This window comes from Schistocerca americana, chromosome 2 (assembly GCF_021461395.2).
Source record: "Schistocerca americana isolate TAMUIC-IGC-003095 chromosome 2, iqSchAmer2.1, whole genome shotgun sequence".
Classification (NCBI taxonomy): domain Eukaryota; kingdom Metazoa; phylum Arthropoda; class Insecta; order Orthoptera; family Acrididae; genus Schistocerca; species Schistocerca americana.
Window position 1 is genome coordinate 613928812 of NC_060120.1, and position 23640 is coordinate 613952451.

The 23640-nt window shown below is 39.6% G+C and overlaps 1 protein-coding gene across 3 annotated transcripts in view; it reads right to left on the reverse strand.

Moving 5' to 3' along the window:
- LOC124595784 (cyclin-C) overlaps positions 1 to 23304 on the reverse strand; it is a 43315-nt gene extending 20011 nt beyond the window's left edge. The window contains exons 1-5 of one of the 3 annotated variants that reach the window (XM_047134670.1): positions 23175 to 23299; positions 22943 to 22996; positions 21958 to 22064; positions 9304 to 9510; positions 7265 to 7516 (exon numbers count right to left, since the gene is read on the reverse strand). In XM_047134670.1, coding sequence (XP_046990626.1) covers positions 7265 to 7516; positions 9304 to 9510; positions 21958 to 22064; positions 22943 to 22974 — 598 coding nt within the window. In that variant the 5' untranslated portion in view covers positions 22975 to 22996; positions 23175 to 23299. Of the gene's footprint in view, positions 1 to 7264; positions 7517 to 9303; positions 9511 to 21957; positions 22065 to 22942; positions 22997 to 23065 lie in introns of all 3 variants that reach the window. The other 2 variants (XM_047134671.1, XM_047134672.1) reach the window with 2 other exon arrangements.
- Positions 23305 to 23640: the final 336 nt, after the last annotated feature.

Sequence of the window (23640 nt, forward strand, 5' to 3'; positions counted from 1 at the left end):
GGTGCAGGTCTTATTACATTCAACGCCACATTGGGCGACCTATGCACCGGATGGGGATGAAATGATGATGAAGACAACAAAACACCCAGTCCCTGAAGGGGGAAAATCCCCGACCCAGCCAGGAATCGAATCCGGGCCTTTAGGACTGCTATCCGTCACACTGACCACTCAGCTATCAAGGCAGACATTGTCTCCATAAGAAGCCAAGAAACCAATCATTTCCAACTTTCCCAGTGAAAATACAATTATCTGTGTTGCTCTCTTTAAAAATCAAACTTTCTCAAGAATTGACAAAGTGTTCGATTCCAACAACATGAGACCTGCTTTAAACCATACATTGACCTTTTTAAGCTCGCATACGTATTTGTTCTTGTCCAGCATTACATCTTGTGGTACCGACATACAAATTTCCTCATTCAGTTTTCCATATAAAAAGGAAATTCTTACATCAAACTGCAACATTTCAAAATCTCCTTCAGCCAAAATCATGAGAAATGTGCATAGTGAGTCACATCTCACTACCAGTAGGAAAGTTTGTCGTAGTCCAGTCAATGACGTTGAATAAATCCTCGTGCGACAAGTCGATTTTTATGTTGGGAACCATTTTTAGTTTTCAGTGCTTGAATTTTGAAAACCCACTTTGAACCTATCAACCTTTGTGTCTCTTTTGGCATGATGATCCAAGTTTCATTCATTTGATGTGCTTCAAATTACTCTTCAATTGCTCATTTCCACTTTTTTGTTGACTGAACACCAGATTGCCTCTTCAACAGTGTTCAGTTCAAAATAATCTGCATAGTTCGCATAATATCTGTCCAGGGGTCAAGACTGGATCCTGTCATGTAATCTGCAAGACTCCTGTTGATCTTCAAGTGGTTGTTCATTATCTCAATCCCTCTCTACTTGTACTTTCCTCTCGCTCTTCGGTGTTCGTGTCCAAAATACAAAACTAAAAGACATAAATCAACACAATCTTGCTTCAAAACAGGTTTATGGATAGTCATGGTGCCCTCATTGAAAGTCACATTCAACGATTTTCTTGTTTTCTGGATCAAAAAGTCTGTACTTGCAAGAGTCTCCCTGATATCCTACCATGGACATTTTCTTGGCCTTAAGTTCCAGCTGCCAGCAGAGCAATTTAGGAACAAACACTGCTTCTCCAAAAGTTCTCTCGTGTGAAATTTGGGGTTTTCATCTGTCCGTAATTCATATGGTGTTGCATTTCTTCCCTTTTGAATCAAGTCTGAATCAGTATATAAACAGTGGTGTTAACTGCTTCTGCCCACAAAATTTTTGGAATATTTGCCGCAATGAGCTTAGACCTCACGGACTTGACAATGTTAATGTTTTCGCATTCTGTCTTCCCATTTTGTTGAGGAGTATATGGAGCCGTTGTCGTGAACGCTATCTCACATTTGATGAGAGAGCTCTTCATATTCTTGTTAAAGTATTCAGTACCTCGATTGATCCTCAGGATCTTCATAGTTTTACACAGCCTATTCGACATAAACTTCTCAAATTCCTGGAAACGATCACAAATGTCAGATTTATTTCTCAAAAAACAGACATGACAAAAATTAGCTGTCACCCTTGAATGTTACAAAATACTTTGCATCACCAAGTGATTAGACTTGCATTGGTCCACATACATCACTGTGTATGAAATCACCAATTTCCGAATTTCTTGTTAAAAGACAAACTGTGAGACTTTCCATACTGATATGTTTCACAAGAGAATGATGCCACATCAGACATGCTTATTCCCTTAATAAGACCTGTTTTGACATTTTTATGACCCAATCCTTAATGCCAGATGTTCGTGGTTGTCAAATTCACATCACACTGGGTGTTTGATACAAACAGCATCCCGTAAATCTGGTTTTCTTGTTTTATCCCTTGAGCAATGGCACAATCATCACGAGAAAGGTTTAGAAACTTATCTACAAAGTTTGCTTCAAACCCATTCATCGAACAAACACAGAAAGAAAACAAATACTTTCTAGGGACACACACCACATCATCATCTACACAATGCCCATTAAAAATTTCTTTATTTTAACTGATCTGATTCTTTGTGCTTCACATTTAGCACTGTCTCAAGTGAAATTTCAATGTCTTGACACTCGCAAATTTCACTGAACCACTCCCGCCAAAAAGTGACGTGCCGCAATGCCCCACTGTTGGTAGTCACGACATCACTTACATCAGCGTTCAGCAAATTCTCACAAATCACTTTGCATGCAGAACTCTTTTGTATGACCCTCCATCGGTGACAACAAAAGCATTTACGTTATTTACATTACCTTTTTCTTGCTCGTTGCTTTCCTTCTCCTTATAGTGTCAATTTCTCGACAGACGGCCTTTCTTCCCATAGGTCTAGTAAATAAATTTTCCTCTCGAATTCTCCTGACTCAGATTCTTTTCCTTCACACTCATATGCTCTTGCTTCCAGCCTTGTGATGAAGTCGCTGCCAGCATGATGGACACCTCCTCTATGTCACAGTCATTTTTCTTCAGTACTGAGCCATTCTTGGAGTTTCCAGATCATTTGCTGATCTGAGGGCACACTGTCCCACGTCATGACTTAGTGTGTAGAACTTTGTCAAAAGGCTTACAAGGATCTTAGCCACGATCACTATGTCCAACACAATTTCACCCACATCTTCGAGTTGCCACCATATCACTCACGTTCATGTAGTACTTGTGGAAGATTTTTGTGTGAGACAGTCGTTCACCTCACTTTATCAAAAATTCAAGTTGTGTGTACTCAATTGTGGTTGAAATGCAACACATGGCACAAGCATTGTCTTATACCCACAGTGTTCCACCAGACACTGTCAAATCCTCAGGTTTTGCTCTCTGGCCGTCCACAACATCTCTAATGCTGTAGGTGTCAAATAAAGCCTGAATTTGATCTGTTGAATTTCATGATGCTGCTTTTGATCCCTTCATCTGACACAGTACATGGGAAAAAGAAAAATCACAGACAATGCATAGAGCAACTCTAATCATATATGAAACCCAATTTGTAATAAAATCATGTGCCGGAATTATGCAATTATTCTGCACCCATAACCTGATGAAATATATAAAAAAATAAGCGGTCACACAAAAAATAAACAAACCAGGCTACGTCCACGGAACATCTACATAAATGCAACTTCAGCACTCCGAATGTCTTAGAAAGATTTTACATGCAAAAATAAAATTTCAGCAGATCTCCCTTATATACGAATGTTGTAACTGGGGTTTTACTTTTAATCTTTGTGGGATCATAACGATTCAGAACGTCTGTTACAGCCAGATTTGCCTCATCCCACAACACTTTTCACACACGATTTGCAAAGCAGAGCCAAGAACATGTCATCTCACATAGGATTCTATTTTCCCACTCACCAACTCCAGGTTGCTGTGGAGTATATGGTGCAGCAAGTGAATATTTCAGTCCAACTGATTCAGCAAACCTATGTTCATCTTTATTATGGAACTTCTCGCTATCATCAGTACTTAATTCTTTCACAGAAATTTCAACTTCAAACTTTATAATTGTAATAGCCAGTGGTAACTTTTCTTTAATTTCACCCTAGGGTAGTAAAACATAGGCTACCCTCAAATTGGAAAAATTATTTTTAACCCTTTCATACCTGCAAAGTGAAGTCAAGTCATGTGCTGAGGACACAAGCCTGTCCTGCCTGGCTGTGCATGCCGTACAGCATCTTTTCCCATCCCACCAGTACTTTTCTGTACCTGCTTTCACGCACTCAGTTTAATCACAATGATAAGACTTTATAACATATACTTATTTAAGAAAATATTTATACATACATTCAAATGTTTTTTTCTTCATTTTGAATGAAAAGGATGTTCTTGATCCTTTAGACAATTTTTGTAATTTTTTCCATGCCTTTTTTCACGTCTGTAGGTTTGGACACAGCATTAGTGGGGTGGGTGCTCTTTATTAAAAATGCATGGTTAACATTATTTCTGTTTTCACATGTATAGTAATGTTAATTTACATTTGGTTCAGTTACATTTCAATACATTACATTATGTCAATTTCATCACACAAAGTGTTACATTTCAGAACTTCTTCTGTGTATTGTAAATCTTGAAACAGGCAAAGCTGCCCAGTGTTGTATTGCATTACTTACATCACATTTTGATCTGCTTCCTCCTCTTCTGCTCCTTACAGATAACGCAAGTTCTGTATCTGCTCCACTTGTCAGACACATGAGGTCTTGCTATCAGTCTCGAGGGGAGTTCAGATCTCTTTTCTCCACCAGATCTTCTTTTCTCTCATTTATCTTTTTCTAGATTTCCTGTATGACTCCCACTTGAAAGTTGGCACAGCTACTTTTCCTTATAAATTCTTGTATAGGCAATAAGACTTAAAAAGTGACATGTCCACAATGTGAATGAACAACTTCCAGTACCATTTGGTGGATTTTCTGATGCTTTCAACTGTCTAATCCATGTCACCTTTATCCACAGATTTATCGTAGTCAATATTGCTGCAGGTTTCAATTTCTTCTGTTTGATGATCCACCTTCAATGTTTCCACCATTTCTGTAGAGTAGAATGTCAAAAGCATTCATACCTCTCTTTTGTCACACCATTTTAGTGCCAACAGTAACCACGACGCAGAACAGAAAGTAAGCTCACCTTGCTTTAATTTTGCAGCCACATTAGTTATATCTTTCTCTGTGTGCTTGACTGTACTACATGCATTGGTTGTTCAGTCATGCAACCAACAAAAGTACCTGTTGTCACAATACCTTGTGTCTCCCTTCCGTAAATATGGCTCTACCGCTGTAGCTACGACATCTCCAGAGGTGCCAACGCCCTCCACAGTATGTCATTTCTCTGCCATATTAATCTTGATAGAAACTAAGAGAGGAATGCAGTAAAGAACAGAAACAAGACGGGAAATCAGTAGTGCAACAGAAGCTGAAACTACACCTTGAAACTGAATGCAACTGCCATCTTGCAACTTTACTGCTAATTAAAATCTTCCAAGATGGCCACCAGATGCCGCATAGGTCAAACTTCCACAGAAACCGTGTGTAGCGAAGTGGAGAAATCCCAAGAGAGATGGAACTGCTACAGCAGTCCTCCAACTGAAGGACACAGTCCCTCCCGGCTTCTACAGGAGTTCACCGGTGCAAAAGGGTTAAAAACAGGAAAGTATCAATGACCATGCAAACCATTTTCTTCTACTTGTCCACAAATATCTGTGTAAACTAATTCTCCATGTTTGGTGGGTTTCTGCACTCTTTTCTCCAAATACCAACTGATGATTTTTACCACAGATACACCCCCTCACAGAAGCTGGTATAAATCATTCTCCTTTTACCACCGCCTTTCAAAAACTGGCACACAAAGCATTCACTCTGATGACCCATTTTTCCATGCAGTCTCTATAAGGGATCATCAATTTCAATAACAACAAAAGGTTTTTCTTGATGAAAAATCTTCTTAGCTCAATGAGAAAACTCATTTTCAACACTGACTACAGCAGTAGCAATTGCAATATTGTTTTTGAAAAATACGTACACTCATCATCATTTTCCATTTCTTGATCTATTCCTTTTGTGCAACTTTCTTAAGAGAAAGTAAACCACAACATTCATATGGACAAAACCAAACATCATCAAAATATCGCTCTCTCAATTTCTGTCCACTGAATACCAGTACATTAATTTGACCGATAACAAATGCTTCAACCTGTACATCATTTTGGGCACTATCCATCTTTCTCGGAGTTTTAGATGGCTCATACATGGTGTACAGAACACAAAGAATTGTTATATAATACACTGTACCACCATCAATGTACCACTCTTCACTAACCAGTTTGTTTGTATCTACAGAAAAAAATGTTCTCTCTCACAATGAACCTGTCTTCTCAATTTTCAAAATACCTGTGGGGTTAAATTTCTTCAATTTCCCATTGATGTTACGAAAGTTGACAACATAGCACGACCCTTTCTTCTCTCTATGCTAGGGCACTCATTTGACTGAAGGCCCATTTCCTTACTGCTAAAACACACAAAATCTGTATTACATTATTTTGGTAAATCACCAGTCTCACACATAAAACCTTTTTCTATCTTCATTTGTTTTATAATGAGACTTTTTAATACATCTGTTTCAGATGTAGTCTTATTGGGCCCTCATTGCTGTTAGCCTACATTTCCGTCATCATTGCTGCAGCATCACTTTCATCATCATGATCTGTTATTCTCAACTCAGAATTTAAATTCCATTTTTGTAATTTATTCCACGTTTTCCCTTCAGCAGATAATCAGGCCATGTAACAAATGTAATTGAACTCTTTTTGGCAGAGTTTGCAAAAATTGTACACAAGGTTCACCATCATTGATTGGTTTGTCTAACAGAGAAAGTTGAGTTTGTATTTCTTCAAATTAGGCTAGATGACCTTGTACAGACGATGATATGAAATGTGTGTGTAAGTAAATCAATGTTTTCAGCTGAGTGAACTTCATAAATCTTATGTAGTGTGTCCCAAGTACCTCTAGCAGTTTTTGCTTTCACTGATACAAAGTGACTTGGTGCTCAGCAACAAAATTAGGTGTTTCCTTGCCTTTCCATTAGCCTACATCCATGCAGCAAGATTGGTTTATTAATTTTAAGCATTTTCATCTGTTTTAACCAATTTACCACAATCAATGTCAAAAATCTTACCTTTTCTAAAATAGTCTTCATTATAATTCATTAGATTACCCAACTTTCTTTGGCTGTCAGTTTTCAATTTGTTACCTATCATCTGCAATCATCTCGTCTTTTGCACTTCTATGACTTCTAGTTACCACCAAAATCAGTTAAACCTGTCACCCTTTATGAAAAACTTATCACCCGCATTCCACTACCATGTTGGTAGTTAAAATAAATCAGTTACTTTCAAAACCTCAAATGTATGATAATATTGAAAAAACCATCTGACATCCATAGCACAATAAGCAAACTAACAGTTTCTATAATTTCTAGTCATAACCTTCAATGAACAGTAATAAACATTAGTCACCATGTTTTTAAGCTGATAGCAGTACACATGACTTCTGTATCTTTCCTTATTTCTATTACTAGACAATTTCTTATTTTAATTAATCACTGTACTTTACAACTATGACTATCATGACAACTGAAACACTTTTATATACCACTCCTAAAACTTTCAAATTACTGACATTTTAAATTACAAGGAATTAACTAAAAATAGTTTTAAAAGAAAGAGCTGCCATACCTAAAGCTATCTGATATGGTGGATATAGCAGGCACACGTCTGTACGTAGGCTATCATTTATAACTCGCCATGCCAGTCCCAGTAACTGTTCTTCATGCCCAATATCTTGTATTAGTTGCATCAGTGGTCTATATGGTTGGTAAACAATGAGGCAGCAATCCAAATTTTCCAAAAGATAAAATTCACATTCTAAGATATGGTTTGTACGATAAGGAAATTCCTGTGTATAGGCATAGCTGAATTTGTTCTTTACTGTAAAAAAAAAGGAAAACTTCTTATTACAAACTAAGCTCAAGCAAGTAACATAAGTAAGTGTAGCATTACCTCTTAAGGCAGTCAGTAGACCACAGAACTCTTCTAAATGACAAGTATCTTAGAATAAATGCAATGTGTACATTCAAAGAATAATCAGCCATAAACCAATAGATCATCATACAGTTTTTCTGCACTTCAATTTCTGCTTGACTGCTAAATATGTAACTTTCCTGAAATTCAGTTGGGGAAGAACAGGGTGCCACAGTTAAAAGTAACCCACCTCCCCTTTGACAGCAAATGCAACATTTTGTCTTCTGAAATAGAGTAAAAAGCTACAACAATGAACATTTCACACAATATTCCATTGTTAGTTTTCTTTTTCAGCATTTCAGTTTATTTCGTCACTGAAGTTGGATGTTTCCCTTTGTGATTTGAATGACTTTCTTGATAGAAGAAAGAACTAGAATTGTGTAAGCATACTGAAAACAGGTTCGATAAAGGAAACTCAAAATTTTCAAGATCAAGTTATTGGACAGAGGACTACCAGCAAAGAGAGCAATACAGAGTCTGTACAAAAACCGAGAAACCTACAGATCTGTGCAAAATGTGAAACACCATAGAATTGCTTTAGTTCACACACCAGGAGTTGTTGCAGACATTTACCAAAAGAATTATTCAGAGGCCAAAAAAGTCTACACGTAAAGTGGCCCAACAGGCACATTTAAGTAAGAGGAGTTGCCAGTGGACACTGAAATATCTTAATTTTAAGCCATAACATGTGATGGTTGTGCAGCAATTATGGGAGAATGACAGTCATAAATGTGTAGATTACTGCATGTGGCTTTTTAGTATCATCAATTATGGTTTGTTAGACCCTTTCCATTTATGCAGTACCCTTTTATTTTTCCAGTCATGTTAATTCACATAACAGAGGTAATGGGCAACAGAGAACCCTAACACTGTGCATCAGCAACCAGTGTTTGATGCAGTGTAACAGGAAGACGTATCATCGGACCAATATTTTTCGAAACTACCCTCAACACAGATGCATACATGGAAATTTTGCATATTTTGTGTTCAACTCACTGAATATGAAAGATATACTGCCTCTTCCAGAATGACAGGCCAGTGTGCCACCCATCTAATGCACCCCTGGAATGAGTCCACAATGTCTTCACTGAGGAACAAAATGTCAGCAAACATCTTTGGCCACCACATTTGCCGGATCTAACACCATGTGTTTTTTCCTGTGGGGACACTAAGAGCAAGGTGTATGAAACAAATCCACGCCCAATATAGGAACTAAAAAGACATAATCACTTGTGAAGTTGCCACCATCGATATCCGAACTTCATGCCGGTTGTATCTGAACACACTTAGACATGAAAAGTTGTGTATTTGTGTTGCAGGAGGTCACTCCCAACATCTTCTATAAATGTATTTTTCACTTTTTTCCATTATGAATAAATAGTAAGTTCATTTCAGCTCTTTGTTTCTGCAATTTCACTGCATTTTCTTTGCACTTACATGGACTACTTTTATCTGTGCCACCCTGTACAGTTGTTGCCAACAACTTTCTTTCATTAAGCACTTACAAAATTTCAAGTGTTATTTCCCTCCTGAAGGAGGGCTTATTGCTTACTGGTAATGATTTACTTCCACTTTGTTCAACAATAACACACTTTAATACAATTTTCTTCATCCGCAATACTACTCAAGTCATATTTTAGTTACATTTCGTGTAACTACAGTAATTATTTGTATATTCAACATTATGTACTTACTAACAGTCTGGCAGGTAGTAATAAGTCTGCTATTGGATATTACACCAAATTCTTCAACTTTGGAAGCAAGGAAGACACATGTTGGAGCAAGCAACAAAGGATCAATACATTTCAGAGAATTCTTGGCATAGAAACGTTTGAAGAAAACTGTGGCAGTGGCTATCACTTGTTGCCTAAGCTTCAGCTGCTCCCCAAGTACCTGAATCACTGAGAAATAAGTAACACAAGTGACAGAAATATTTCATTACAATACAGGTTCATTCTGTAAAATTTCAAAACATACTGTGATTCAAAATTTTACAAGATAAAAATGTGTAACTAAACCTTGTCTTACAACACACACCCTTATGTGCAATAAACATACATTCTTACAAATATGAAATACAAGACAATTATGTGATCAATACTTACGAAATTAGACAGAAAAATATACTTTAACAAATGATCTCAACAAAACCCTAGAAAAGTACAGTCAAAGTCAGATAGTACTGGTCACCTGTTAATCAAGCACAAAATTCTTGAACAGATCAGATTTATCCAGTACCAACTGAATCGTTATCACATCACAAACTGCCTATTGGCTTCTGTCTCGGGTTTTTCGGCCAACGTTCATCTAATGATTTTTCTGACGTTTCGCCAGCACGAGTGGCTGGCATTGCCAAAGCTTCACCCTCCATTGCCGGCAATGCCAGCCACTCGTGCTGGCGAAACGTCAGAAAAATCATTAGATGAACGTCGGCCGAAAAACCCGAGACAGAAGCCAATAGGCAGTTTGTCAACAAGTTGCCACAAAAGCCTTAACAATTTTGTGTTATCACATCATTTGTTCTTACAAGTAACCCCTTCAGTGCAATGTTGCAAATTCAATTAAAAGTGTTAACAACTGTGACAGAAAAAATATTAGCTGCTAATGGCTTGCCACATGCATCAGAACAGCAAAAGAAAATGAGTGTCTGGGAGGTCCACAGCTCAACATTTATGAGATGTACATATTATACTTCACAGAATGGACATCATCAACATTCAAGAATCATTCAAAATAAACCATTAATTTACACCATGAACGCCAAATGAAAAATGGTGCACCACAATGATCACACAGGCTTGCACCATTAAGATGGCAAACTCTTTGGGAGTTACTAACTGTGTAGTACATTCAGCTAGGTTTCCACTTTGAAAGAGTGCACATTGAACAATACTGGTGTTTAAAAAAAATAAAATTAAAAAAATAATAAAACCTTCATTCATATATGCATTTCTTATGCACTTGACACATGCCATGTCATAACAGTTACCAAGAGATTGATCAATGGGAAACTTAACTAACAGGGTGATGAGAACTGATGGAATGTGATAACATGCAACCAAATCTTGAACCGTCTTTCATGGAGCTTATCGTGACACTGGCTATCCTTTAAGGTGTAGTTACAGATAGTGTGATACGTTTCATAAGCATGGAAAAAAAAAAAAACATCCAGAGGCTGAATTTGTCCAATGGTTCCAGATGGTATGAATTGCAATGTTACTCAGTTTTCCAGAGGAATAGTTTGCTGTAAAGGACCATGATTTTTACACGCACACCAGGAACCAAGCAAAAGCAAGATATTTTGACCAGCTATCATACCATTGTTTTAGTTATCTTAAACCCATTTTCCCAATTTTTGGTTGCTATTTTGTAAACATTCCCTACCGCCCTTGCAAGATCACACACACGAGAAAGAACCATAGGGGCACCATAGGCACCTCCAACTTCTTGCAGCACAATAAATAACTTTCCAGCCAATGTACTGTCCAGATTAACAGCCAGCTTAATTTGACACAAATATGTTAATGCACTGATGTTGGTTGATCTTGATACAATTCTCTTGGTACCTCTAATTTCCTCTCCAAATCTTGATTGTCGGAGTTGAAAAATTCCTTACTGAACAATGGGGTAAGTTTGTTTATCTCAACAACAACAACAAAATTTCTGGCCAATTCCACAGTTTGCCATGCATCATTAAGTTTATGTCTTGTTTGAAATTTCGTTATTTTACGGCTTCCAGTTCTGTAGTACTGTTTGAATTTGTGCAACCACCCGTATCTTACATCGAAATCACTGCAACTTATGTCAAGTGCAATCTGATGTGTGTAACTTAATAGGTCACTATCACGCTCATCATGTAAACTGCATCGATTATCCTTGGAACATGCCAACACCAGTTTCTGTAACTAGTGCATCTTGTCTTCCCTTGAATATCCATAGTTTTTCTTATGCACTACACGATCATATTGCTGCAGATATATTTGAAATCTATTCATAACTTTTTTTATTATGCTGCAGACACTCTTCCACGTATGTAATAATGTTTAGTACCCACTCCTTGGACAAAGATTGTCCTTTATTACATTTCACTGGAGACAGGATTTGTGGCTACATGTCCAACAAGGATGATGAACTACATGGCTCAACACCTGTTTCAAAATTACTTTCAATTTTTAAGCAAATATTATCATCATTGTACTCCTTATGTACAGTGTCCTCACAGTTGAGAGTATACACCACCCCATTCCACTGACTCATCTTGCAGAAATGCTAATATTTCATCTGCTCCTTCTTTCTCACTCTGCGAAATTCCTTGGGGTGCTTTCTAACAAAATGTCAACTTCCGCAACTGTTCTTGTAAATATAAGGCAATATTTGCATTTTTTTTTTATTGTTGCCACTGTTCTGCCTTGTATCAACACTACTAGCACTGTACCACTGCTGTGAGTTACTTGCTGACTAAGCAGTTCAACTTTGTTCCGTAGCCTCGTGCTGTGCTCACCAGTAGATACCTCCAGTCCCACTCCACCATTGCCATGAGCAGCCAATATTGTGGTTGCATGTTAGATAATATGTGGGACATCAAATGCCGTAAACACCACTGGCCTTTTGCGATCTCACACTCACTAGGTTGCTTGTTAGTGTTTTTTTAGAAACTTCTGCTTTCACAACATACAAAAAATTGTTCCATCCACACTGAACCACAAGAAATGCTGAAAACACTAAGCCCCCACAGGGACTCAAAACTGATTCCACTTAACTCCTTACTCCTCCCGATTGACACATCCACATTTCTTACCTACTTCTAAAAATACGTTCTAAGACAAAAAAAAAAAAAAAAAAAAAAAATCACACACCATGAAGGAAATATCCAAATGGGGCAGAAATCAGTAGATGTGGTGTACATGTACAGGCAAACAAATGATTACAATTATAGAAAAACTGGTTGATTTATTCAAGAGAAAGAGCTTCACAAATTGAGCAAGTCAATAACGAGTTGGTCCACCTCTGGACCTTATGCAAGCACTTATTCAGCTTCACATTAAATTGTCAAAATCTCAAGATGGTTGGAGAGCCCAGCAGATAATGCTCCAAACATTCTCAACTGGGGAGAGATCCGACGAGCTTGCTTGCCTTGGTAGGGCTTAGCAAGCATGACAACAAGCCGTAGAAACTCTCGCTGTGTGTGGATGGGCATTGTCTGGCTGAAATGTAACCCCAGATGGTTTGCCACAAAGGGCGACAAATGGGATGTAGACTATCAATGATGTACCACTGAGCTGTTAGCATGCCACATATGACAACCAAAGGGGTCCTGCCATGAAAAGAAATAGCGGTCCACACCATCACTCTTGGTTGTCCAGACATACGGCAGGCAACAACTAGGTTGGCATCCCACTGTGTCCAAGGTGTCTCCAGACATGTCTTCGGCCTCGAATCTCATTGACTTAGAATTGTCTTTGGACATGGTTCCCACTTTGAACTGTGTCCCAATGACCAGCGAAGACATGTCTGGAGACGCTCCACACAGCGGTGGAATACCAACATGACTTTCACCCATCATAAGGCGAGAGAACCAGGACTAATGATGTGGGATGGTATTTCATTTCATAGCATAACCCCTTTGGTTGTCGTCTACATTATCCCCACAGCACAAGGATACATCATGGTATTCTATACCCTGTTTGTTGCCCTTAATGGCAAGCCATCCTGGACTTACTTTCCAGCAAGTTAAAGTCAGCATACACATGGCGAGGGTTTCTACTGCTTTTATTCTTCCTTGCCAAACCCTACCTTGGCCAAAAAGTTTGCCGGATCTCTCCACAATTGAGAATGGTTGGAGCTATACACTCAGGGCCCTACAACCGGATCAGGATTTTGAAAATCGAATGCACCAACTGGGCAAAACTTGGCACAATATCCCTCAGGAAGGCATTCAACAACTTCATCAATCAATGCAGAGCTGAATAACTGCTTGCAAGAGTGCCAAGAGACCAACGCGTTACTGACCTGCTCAGTTTGTGAAGCTCTTTCTCTTGAAAAAATCATCCAGTTTCTCTGAAATTGGAATAATTTGCTTGTCTGTACATGTACATCACATCTACCAATTTCCGTCACATTCGGATAATTCCTTCATGGTGCATCACCTTTGTTGTCTCAGACTGCTTACGAGTACAGCCATCCCAGCTGTCACACAGTAGCTGCCCTTAAATGTCCCGCCAAACACATCTCTGATCTAGTTGACCAGCACCTCGAACCCATCACACAGAGCTTCTCATCCAACATAGACGACACTCATCACTTTCTGGAACATCTGAAATCCATTCCCATCCCTCTCCCACTTGGAACCCATGCCATCATCATTAATGCAGTTTCACTTTATACTAATGTCCCAGTTACAAATGGCCTCTCAGCCCAAGAACAAACCTTTACCAACAGCCACCTGAAAGTTTTCCTAAAACATCATTTACTGTCATCCCAGCCAACTTCATCCTCACCTATAACTACTTCACTTTTGAGGGCTACACCTACAAACAAATCATAGGGACTGCTATGGGAATCTTCATGGGGCACATGAAAGAGGCAGTCCTTGAGAGCCAGAAGCTGAGCCCCTCAGCTTTGTACACATTTATTGATGGCATCTTTGTGGTCCAGACTTACAGTGAGGAACAACTACTACACTTCCAGCAATGACTTAACTCCTCCTCCCAATTCACTTTCACCTTGTCCTTCTCCCAATATAAAGCCAACCTTGAGACTGATCTCCACATCACTGTAGCTCATATTCAAACCACAGTGTATATAAAACCACTAATAAACAACAATTATAACTATTTACTTACTTACTTGCTTGCTTATTTTCTTTTCTTTCTTTTTTTTCTTTTTACTGTCCTGATACTTAACTGCAATGCTCAAACAATGGATAGCCCAGGTTGGAATATCAACAATATTATGAAAAGGACAGAGTATAATCTAATTGGACTGATACAAAAATCTACTCACCACACAGTAGCAGGAGAACGCACACATAAAATGTATTACAGTTTGCAGCTTTCGGAGCCAGCGGCTCCTTCTGCAGAAGGGCTGAAAAGGAAGGAAGAGGGATGAAGGAAAAGGATTGATCAGGTTTAGGAAAAGGGGTGGAGTTTGAAAAGTCATCCAGAACTCCAGATCAGGGGAGACTTAATAGACAGGATGAGGGTCGACAGAAGCGTCTGATCCCACGCGTTGGCTTTGACCCGTGAAATAAGGGTGTTGTGGTGTGTGACGTAACGACGGCGGGGAGTTTGGTTTGTGAGTGTGAGATGTTTGTAGATGTCGTCGTGTTGTGGTTTGTTGTGCCCTCTGGTGGGCTGTTCAGGGTTTTCGTTTGTGTGGTGCAATGGGCTCAGTTTGCTCTTGCTCATTATCCAGAATTGTTTGAGTGTTGGCTGTGTTTGTAGTGGAATTCGTTTCAGTGAGTTAACGAGTTTGTGGTTTTGTGTGAAGGTTAATTTAGTGTTGTTCGCTGTACGTCATGTGGTAACTTTAGTAAAATTAATCGGTTGTTTCTGTTCAGGAATGGATATGACGGATAAAATTAACAGTGTGCGTCTGAGGGATATGATGAGGAACACTCCTTTGGAACTGATCAAGTTTTTGCAGCTTTTCTGTTTAATTGCCGAGGTTGTGAAATGCTCTATTTGTGGCGAAGAAATGATGTTCGCTAAAGTTCCAGCGTCTCGGACGAGGGACGGTTATATGTGGCGCTGTCGAACAGATGACATTTGGCCTTCCATACGACATGGTTCCTGGTTCGAGAAGTCTAGGTTGGGCATGCGCAAGATTGTACTGGTGACTTATTATTTTTGTTATAGATCACCACACAGTTTTTGCGTGCATGAGACTGGTGTGAGTGAGAGGAGTGTGCTTGATTGGTTTTCTTCTTGCCATGAAATGTGTTCTGAGTTCATTAAGTACAGGGGTAAGCTGGGGGGGGGGGGGGGCATGGGGTTGTTGTGGAGGTTTGGGAAAAGGAAGTATGGGAGGGGTAAGTCTGTGGTTGGTCTCTGGGGGGGGGGGGGGGCTGTTGTTCCGGGGGTTGGGTGTTCTGAATGTGTTTTTATGGTTGTAGAAGGGAGGTCTAAGGCGGAATTAGTGGGGTTAATTGAGGAGTACATAGAACCGAGGGCCACAGTAGTTTCAAATGCATTTTCTTCATATAGGGGGTTGGGTGAAAGGGGATTCAATCATTTAGTCGTTAACCATAGCTTAGAGTTCAAAAATTATGAGACGAGGGCTTGCACAAATACCATAGAGGGGATGTGGGGAGCTGTTAAGTCAGTTCTTGGGAGGGGGAAGAAGCGCTCTTCCAACCTTCAGTCTCATTTAGATGAGTACTGTTGGCAGAAGAGTGTCCCTGAGGGCTATTGTGTTTTTTCGGGTTTTTTAAGGGCTGTTAGTAAAATGTATAGGCCGAAAGTGGTTGGTTAGGGTGGTTTGGGTAGGTGGGTGGTGGCTGCGGCTCAGGGAGGGGTGGGTGGTTTATTTTGTGTTAGTGTGTTTGTGGGGGGGGGGGGGGGAGGGAGGGAGTGTGTTGGTTTGTGTTTCAGTTGTGGAGGATATATTTTGTTGAAGTTTTTGTTGAGTTTTAGTGTGTGATTGAGATTTTTTTACGGTGCATTTGGTTTTCGTTTATTGGTTTTTTATTTTGGGGTAAGGGGGGAGGTTGGGTTGGTTGAGGGGAGGGGTGGGTTGAGGTGTGGGTGGGTCGGGTCTTTCAAAAAGGTTCAAATGGCTGTGAGCACTAGGGGACTTAACATCTGAGGTCATCAGTCCCCTAGAACTTAGAACTACTTAAACCCAACCAACCTACGGACATCACACACATCCATGCCCGAGGCATGGCGTAGCGGTCGCGCGGTTCCAGACTGAAGCGCCTAGAGCTGCTCGGCCACACCGCCCAGCGCTCGGGCCTTTCTTTTGGTTGAGCATTTTTTCGCGTTGGTGTGTGTGTGTGTGTGTGTGTGTGTGTGTGTGTGTGTGTGTGTGTGTGTGTGTGTGTGTGTGTGTGTGTGTGTGCGCGCGCGTGCGCGCCTGTGCCTGTGTGAGATTGTGGTGGCCAACTTAGTTTGTGGTGCCATAATTTTTTTGGGGTAAGTTTTTATTGTTTTGTTTTCAGTGTGTGTGCTGTGTGTTGGGGTCTAGGGAAGTGTTTAATTAAAATGTGTGGCTGTGAATGTTGGTATTGGTATCGGGAGAGGTTTTTGAGCTATATAGGCCAAGGGAAGTGTTTGATCCTAATTTATGGGATCGGGAGCTACTGTTGAGCTATATAGGTCAGGGGAAGTGTTTGATCCTAATTTATGGGATCGGGGGCTGCTGTTGAGCTATATAGGTCAGGGGAAGTGTTAGGTCCTAATTTATGGGATCGGCAGCTGCTGTTGAGTGATATAGGTCAAGGGAAGTGTCCGATTCCAGATGATATTGTGTTTAGTGGTATTTGGGGAGTCTTGCGGTATCGGTTTTTTTTCGTCATTTTGTATGGTTTTGTATGGGGGTGGGTTCTAAATTTGTTTATATTTAGTTTGTCCCCACCCAAAAACCCCCCATTTCCCGCACTTGTCCTGTTAGTGTCATTAGGCTTTTTGTGGAAAGTGTGTGTGTTTGTTTTTCAATGTATTTTCGTCCTCATAATGTGTATGTAATGACTTTATATGTGCCATATTGGAATCGTGGTTTATGGTCGTTTCTGCCATATTTGTGATGTCATGGGTCAAAGCCGACAGGCGGGATCGGACGCTTCTGTATTCCCCAGGATGAGATGGAAAGACTGTTGGAAACTGCACTAGACAAGATTTGAAAACTTGAGATCTTAAAGATGGAAGATAGGGTAATAAAGTTAATAAAAGCGAAAAGCTAAGTGCATTGTATGTGACTGAGGTAGGAGGGGATCAACAAAAAGAAGACAGATCAGAAAATGAAAGATGTAGAAAACTAAAAGGGAGTGTAGAAAGCGATAGTTACTGTGAAGAAACACTGAGACAGACGAAATTAAAATAAATTAAGCCCAGATGGGTGGCGACAACCAATGATGTATGACTAATTCCCATCTGTGGATTTCTGAGAAACTGGTGTCTCGGGGAAGAATTCAGATGGCAGGTGTGGTGTAACAGACATTGAGGTCATGACTGTCATGTTGTAGAGCTTGGTCGGCACGGCTGATATAGGTGGTGGTAGGAGAGTGCACAGCGCAAGTATTATAGCAGGGATGGTCAAGGGGTAGGCGCCACAGGGTAGGGCGATCGATGCAGAAGGGGCATGTTGTGGAGGTTGGAAGGGAAATAAAAAGCTATTCTACGTGTGAACGGCAAATATCTGACAGAATGGACTTCATTTCAGGGTATGATTTTAGGAAGGATAGATTGCTACTCACTGTAAAAGACTTGTTGAGTTGCAGAAAGGCACATCGAAACAACTGATACACACTGAATTTTTGGCAAAGCCTACTTCAGAAAGAAAAACACACACACATTCGCACAAGCAAGCACTTCACATAGGCATGACTACTATCTCTGGCCGCTCGGGCAGTCTGGCATTTGATTAGATTTCCAGATGAGGCATTAAATTCTCCCTCTAACCCCAGAGCTTCATGAAAAATTCAACTCTTTTAGCACACATCACACCTGAAACAATGAGACACTTCTGCTCGTTTTTGACTAAACCACTGAAAACGAGCAGCATCTACAGCAGGACTACAATCACATTTTCTCACAAAATCTTTTATTTTCTGCTTATTCTGTTTACACTGAAGCAACAAAAGTTGTGGGGCAGCGATACGTACATATACAGATGGCAGTCGTATTGCGTAGACAATGTATAAAAGGGAAATGCATTGGTGGAGCTATCATTTGTGATAATCAGTTGATTTATGTGAAAAGGTTTCTGACATGATTATGGCCGCACCACAATAATTAATAGACTTTGAACGCAGAATGGTGGCTTGAGCTAGGTGCATGGGACACTCCATTCTGGTAATTGTTAGGGTATTCAACATTCCAGTATACCGAATATTCCAAATTTCAAGCATTACCTCTCACCATATAAAATGCAGTGACTGACGGCCTTCACTTAACAACCGAGAGCAGTGGCATTTGCTTGGAGGTGTCAGTGCTAACAGACAAGCAACATTGTGCAATATAATGGCAGGGATCAATGTTGTACGTACGACGAAAATCTGGTGTTAAAGGTCTATGGCAGCAGGCGACCAACGCGAGTGCCTTTGCTAACAGCATGACATCGTTGGGGTGCCTCTCCCGGGCTCTTAACCCTATCTAGACAACTGGAAAACCATGGCCTTGTCAGATGAGCCCCAATTACAGTTGGTAAGGGCTGATGATAGGAGGTTCAAGTGTGGAATGGACCCCACCAAGCCGTGGGCCAAAGTTGTCAACAAGGCACTGTGTCAGCTGGTGGTCCATAATGGTGTGGACTGGGTCCTCTAGTCCAACTGAAGCGATCATTGACTGGAAATGGTCATGTTCGGCTACTCAGAGACCATTAGCAGCCATTCAGAGACATTATGTTCCCAAACAATGATGGAATTTTTATGGATGATGTCACCAGGCCACAATTGCTTCTGAGTCTGAAGAACATTCTGGACAGTTATAGCAAATGATTTGGCCACCCAGATCACCCAACATGAACCCCATGAGAAATTTATGGGGCATAATTGAGAGGTCCGCTTGTGCACAAAATCCTGCACCAGCAACACTTGCGCAGTTATGGACATCAATAAAGTCAGCACAGCTAAGTATATCTGCACGGACTTCCAATCAATTTTTGAGTCTATGCCATGCTCAGTTGCTGCACTATGCTGGGCAAAAGGAGGCATCACATGACTTTTGTCACTTCAGTGTTATGTTCCAAACAGTCTGCATTCCACGGACCACAATCAGCACTTACGTTTTGCAGCAGTTTTCCTCTTCTCAAATCTTCCAACTACGTCTACTTTTTGTTTTAATGTCAATATGTTTCTTTTGTTTCTCCGTCATCTCTTTTACATATTTCTTTTACCTGAATTCGTTTGCTCTTACATGCTGAATAACAAAACTGAGTTTGTTTTCTCTTTACATGGAACAGGCTGGTCTATAACAGTGGAAACAGTACTCTGCTGTCACAAGAAATAATGCTGAAACTGCAGCGCGTACCATCAATGAGTGGAGTTTCACATATAATGGCCCAATATTTATGGGACTGTCAAGTATAAACCTAAACTGCAGACAGAGCCCAGTAGAAGAGTATTCATTAAACCATTTACACAATTTCAATAATGTATCATAGAAGTCATATGTTTTAACAATGATTGCAACGTACTAAGGCAATCTTGGTAATGATCAAAGCTTTGAAGACTTCCATGAATGATCAACTAGTAAACTTCAAAAGGGGCAGTCCATGTTGTAACCTTGAAGTGTATGTTGGTAACATCTGACGCATGCGGTCATGGGAAGTTAAGGTGGCAGAAAAGCCAGTGATATAACAATCCTTGCATTTTTATCATCAGAGATTTAACGTAACAACCACCTTAACTTATTACCTGCTAGAGTGTGATCGAACTGAATTTTCGGAGAAAACCCTTTTTTTGCGGGGGCAAATGCATGGAACCATGTAATATAAACCACGTAATATAAACTGAGTTTTCATTAATTGGTTTTGCCTCATTTTTGTGTTTCTTTTTATCACCTCAACCAAGATATCACTTTCACAATTGTTGGTAGTTCTCAACAAACACTGTTATCTTCCAGCGTAACCTAGACATCGGTACAATACAGATTCTGCCTATGAGATAAAGTTGTTAATATTAATTTCAACACAGACAGTGCTGTACAGAACAGTAAAAGAAACTTGTATTAGTGGCAAAAGCAGAAAATGAAGAAAGTAATTTTGTCACCACAATCAAGATTCGTATTCCAGATGAACTGATAATCTCAGATATGTCAACACGCATCAAAAGCAGAATGTAAAGGATAGAACACCCAATTAATTTGTATGTTAGCAGCACTATGACATATGCAGTTAACACTTTTTCATTGGCTACCACTCATCATCCTCCCTCTGGTTGCCTTCAACTTGACATGGAGACGTATTACCAACATCTGCTTTATACGGTGAGCAAGCACAGCCCATGGACTGTCCTTTACACAGTTTAGCTGATCTATTTTTGCAGCTCATGTCAAATGAGATTGAAGATGCTAACTGACTAAAGGCACACTTTGAGATGTCAGCCAACAGCAAAGCAGCAGATCATAGGGGACTGCACACTGCATTACAGTGTTCCCCCCCCCCCCTCCCCCCTTAAACAAGCAACCTTAGCCATTACTATGTACGAGCTGTCACAAGCTGGAAAACTGTATATCTACATTATTTGCTTTGCCAACTCTCAACCAAATAATCATCTACCACCTTAACATAGTACTAAGGCTACCATGTGACTGCTAACCTACAGACCTGTCTGTCAACAAGGACATCAGTCTGTGTCAACAAAACCTAACTCTAGTATTTCAGAAAAACTCTATATATAAAGTAACTATTTACACATAACAAGTCTGCGGAAAGTGATCACTAACAAAAATGTCAATATCTGGCAAAATTAAGGCAGTATTGTGCACAAAATGTGAGCAAACTGTATCTCACAGCATTTAGCTGCTACCAGATTAGAAGCTTGTCACTGGCTATGCCATATAATTCTCCCCCTTGGTGCCTCTAACTTGACTGGTTATGCATTGCTACCACAAGTTCAGTACAGCATGCAACCACTATCCACAGATAACACTTTGTAAACTTTAGTTCAATTCTGCCAGCTCACGGGTATTCTGCAATAGGGGCTTCCTCAAATGGGTAATGTTGGGTAAAGAACTAGATGCTGCATTGATGAGAGAACTATAATGACATCTAACTGAAATTATTCAATAACACAACAGAAGATCTAAGCTAGAGGTGCAGGATGGCACAACATCACATGAGAAATTAACACAGAATTTGTAGAAGTTATTATGTTGGACCAAGAAAATCGTATTTGGCTAAATAATTTACTCACTTAAGATACACAGTTCTGAGAATACATTTGTCTTATTTTACTAGCTGTGAACCATATATGCAGTTTAATAATTTTTAGGGAATGTGAAGTACCCAAATACCACATCTTACATCAACACATTTTGCCGCAAAACATTGAAAACAGTTCTAGTGAAGCAACGATTTAGTAGGGCTAATTAGCACAAACCACCAAATTAGATAACACCGAAATAAAAAAAAACATATATTAGTAAGAATTGGGCCAATCATTTATATCTTAAGAGTTGATTACTCACAATTACAAAAGAAGATGAAAATTTTCTGGTACTCTTCTTCAGTTAAAATTCCTAAATCATACTGCCGTTCTCTGATCAGGTCCTGTTTATCCAGAAGCCACTGCTGACTGTAACAAAAACACAATTAAAACATAACCAAAGTGAAATACAATGGACATAAAATGCGTGCAAATTAACAGCTTCATTCTGCATGTAACTGCTCCTTATGTAAAAAGAAAAAAATAGCAAGTAATATTTGCTCCATGAAATTTTGAGTATCAATTCTGAATCATGTGTACAAACATGAAACAAACTTTCTGTTAGGCCTGTAATTGCAGCAATACAGACTTTAATCTGACAAGAGCACAAAACTTTACACAGCGCCGTGTGTTATGGCTTGGTAACTGCATTTTAAGTACACTTCAATAATCTCAAATGTACAAAAACAGATCATATTACACAACACACATACTATTCACATCTTACACCACAGGAACAAAAGCAACGAACATTTCACGGGCAATGTAAACTAGGAATCTATCCTTACCAGATGCCTATTATATTAATTCTGCCTTTTTCTCTACTCATATATTCAAAGCTTTGCATATTCTGAACCAGTACAATATTTGTCTTTCACAAAAACGAAATTTAACAAGGCATTTAAGAGTACGGATCTTGGATTCAACGTGTGGAAATTATAGAAGCAAATGCAGAGTCACGTTAGCTGGTAAATGTTACACCGTGTTCCATAACGTGAACAATGCCGGGTCAATAACAAAGTTACAGAGAATTGTTTACATCCATCGTGACGCTAATTTGAGTAAGATATTTTTCATGAAATAGTGATTTCGTTTTGCAATATAAATCTTTTATGACACTAGTATAAATATCAGTTGGTTTCCACTCATAAGTGCTTTTTTCCACCGAAGAAACATCAGTGTAACTTTCTGGTTAAACCAATGTTTACAAAGCCACTCCAGGAATATTGGCGAGGTTTTCGACTTACTAGTGAGAACTCTGCCAAAAGTTTCCAGCCATTTTCAAGAGATTTCTGTACTACCTGCAAATACACGAAATTCCAAAATCAATGTAACTTTCGTGGATTATTTAGCTAACTAGGCACACTTACTTGTGCGAACTCTCCCAAAAGTTACCAGACATTTCTCATACATGCGGGTATGAAATATGTATATTAAATATAGTCTTAATTTTGAGACGCAAATTTTAAGTAGACCTACGCTTTAGGGTACTCATAAACAATGTTTTACTGCAAAGTAGTGCATTTCATCCTCATTTTCGCTGAAGTTTTTTTCATTGAAGATGCATTCAAAGCGTAAATCCATGCTCTACTACTTCTACGGTAGCCAACTGTTGCGAACAAACTACAATTCGTTCTGTCAAAACCTTTTTTTCTTGCATGCAGAAAAATTCTGGCGGTGTTAGTAATTAGCATGTAGGTTTTCCAGTGGAATAGGTAAAATGTAGGGATAAAGACGTAAGCAATGTGTTAATCGAGACAATAATGATGTACTCGAAATGTCAGATCTTTGTTTTAAACGAATCGTAGCCTAAAGGCCCGTCCACACGTAACGATATGTCTGCGCACATCACATCTGCGCAGACAGATCGTTGCGTGTGGACAGAAGATTTGCACCAACATGAGGTGTGTGCAAACCTGGAAGTTGGAGTTGGAGGTTTGAGCGA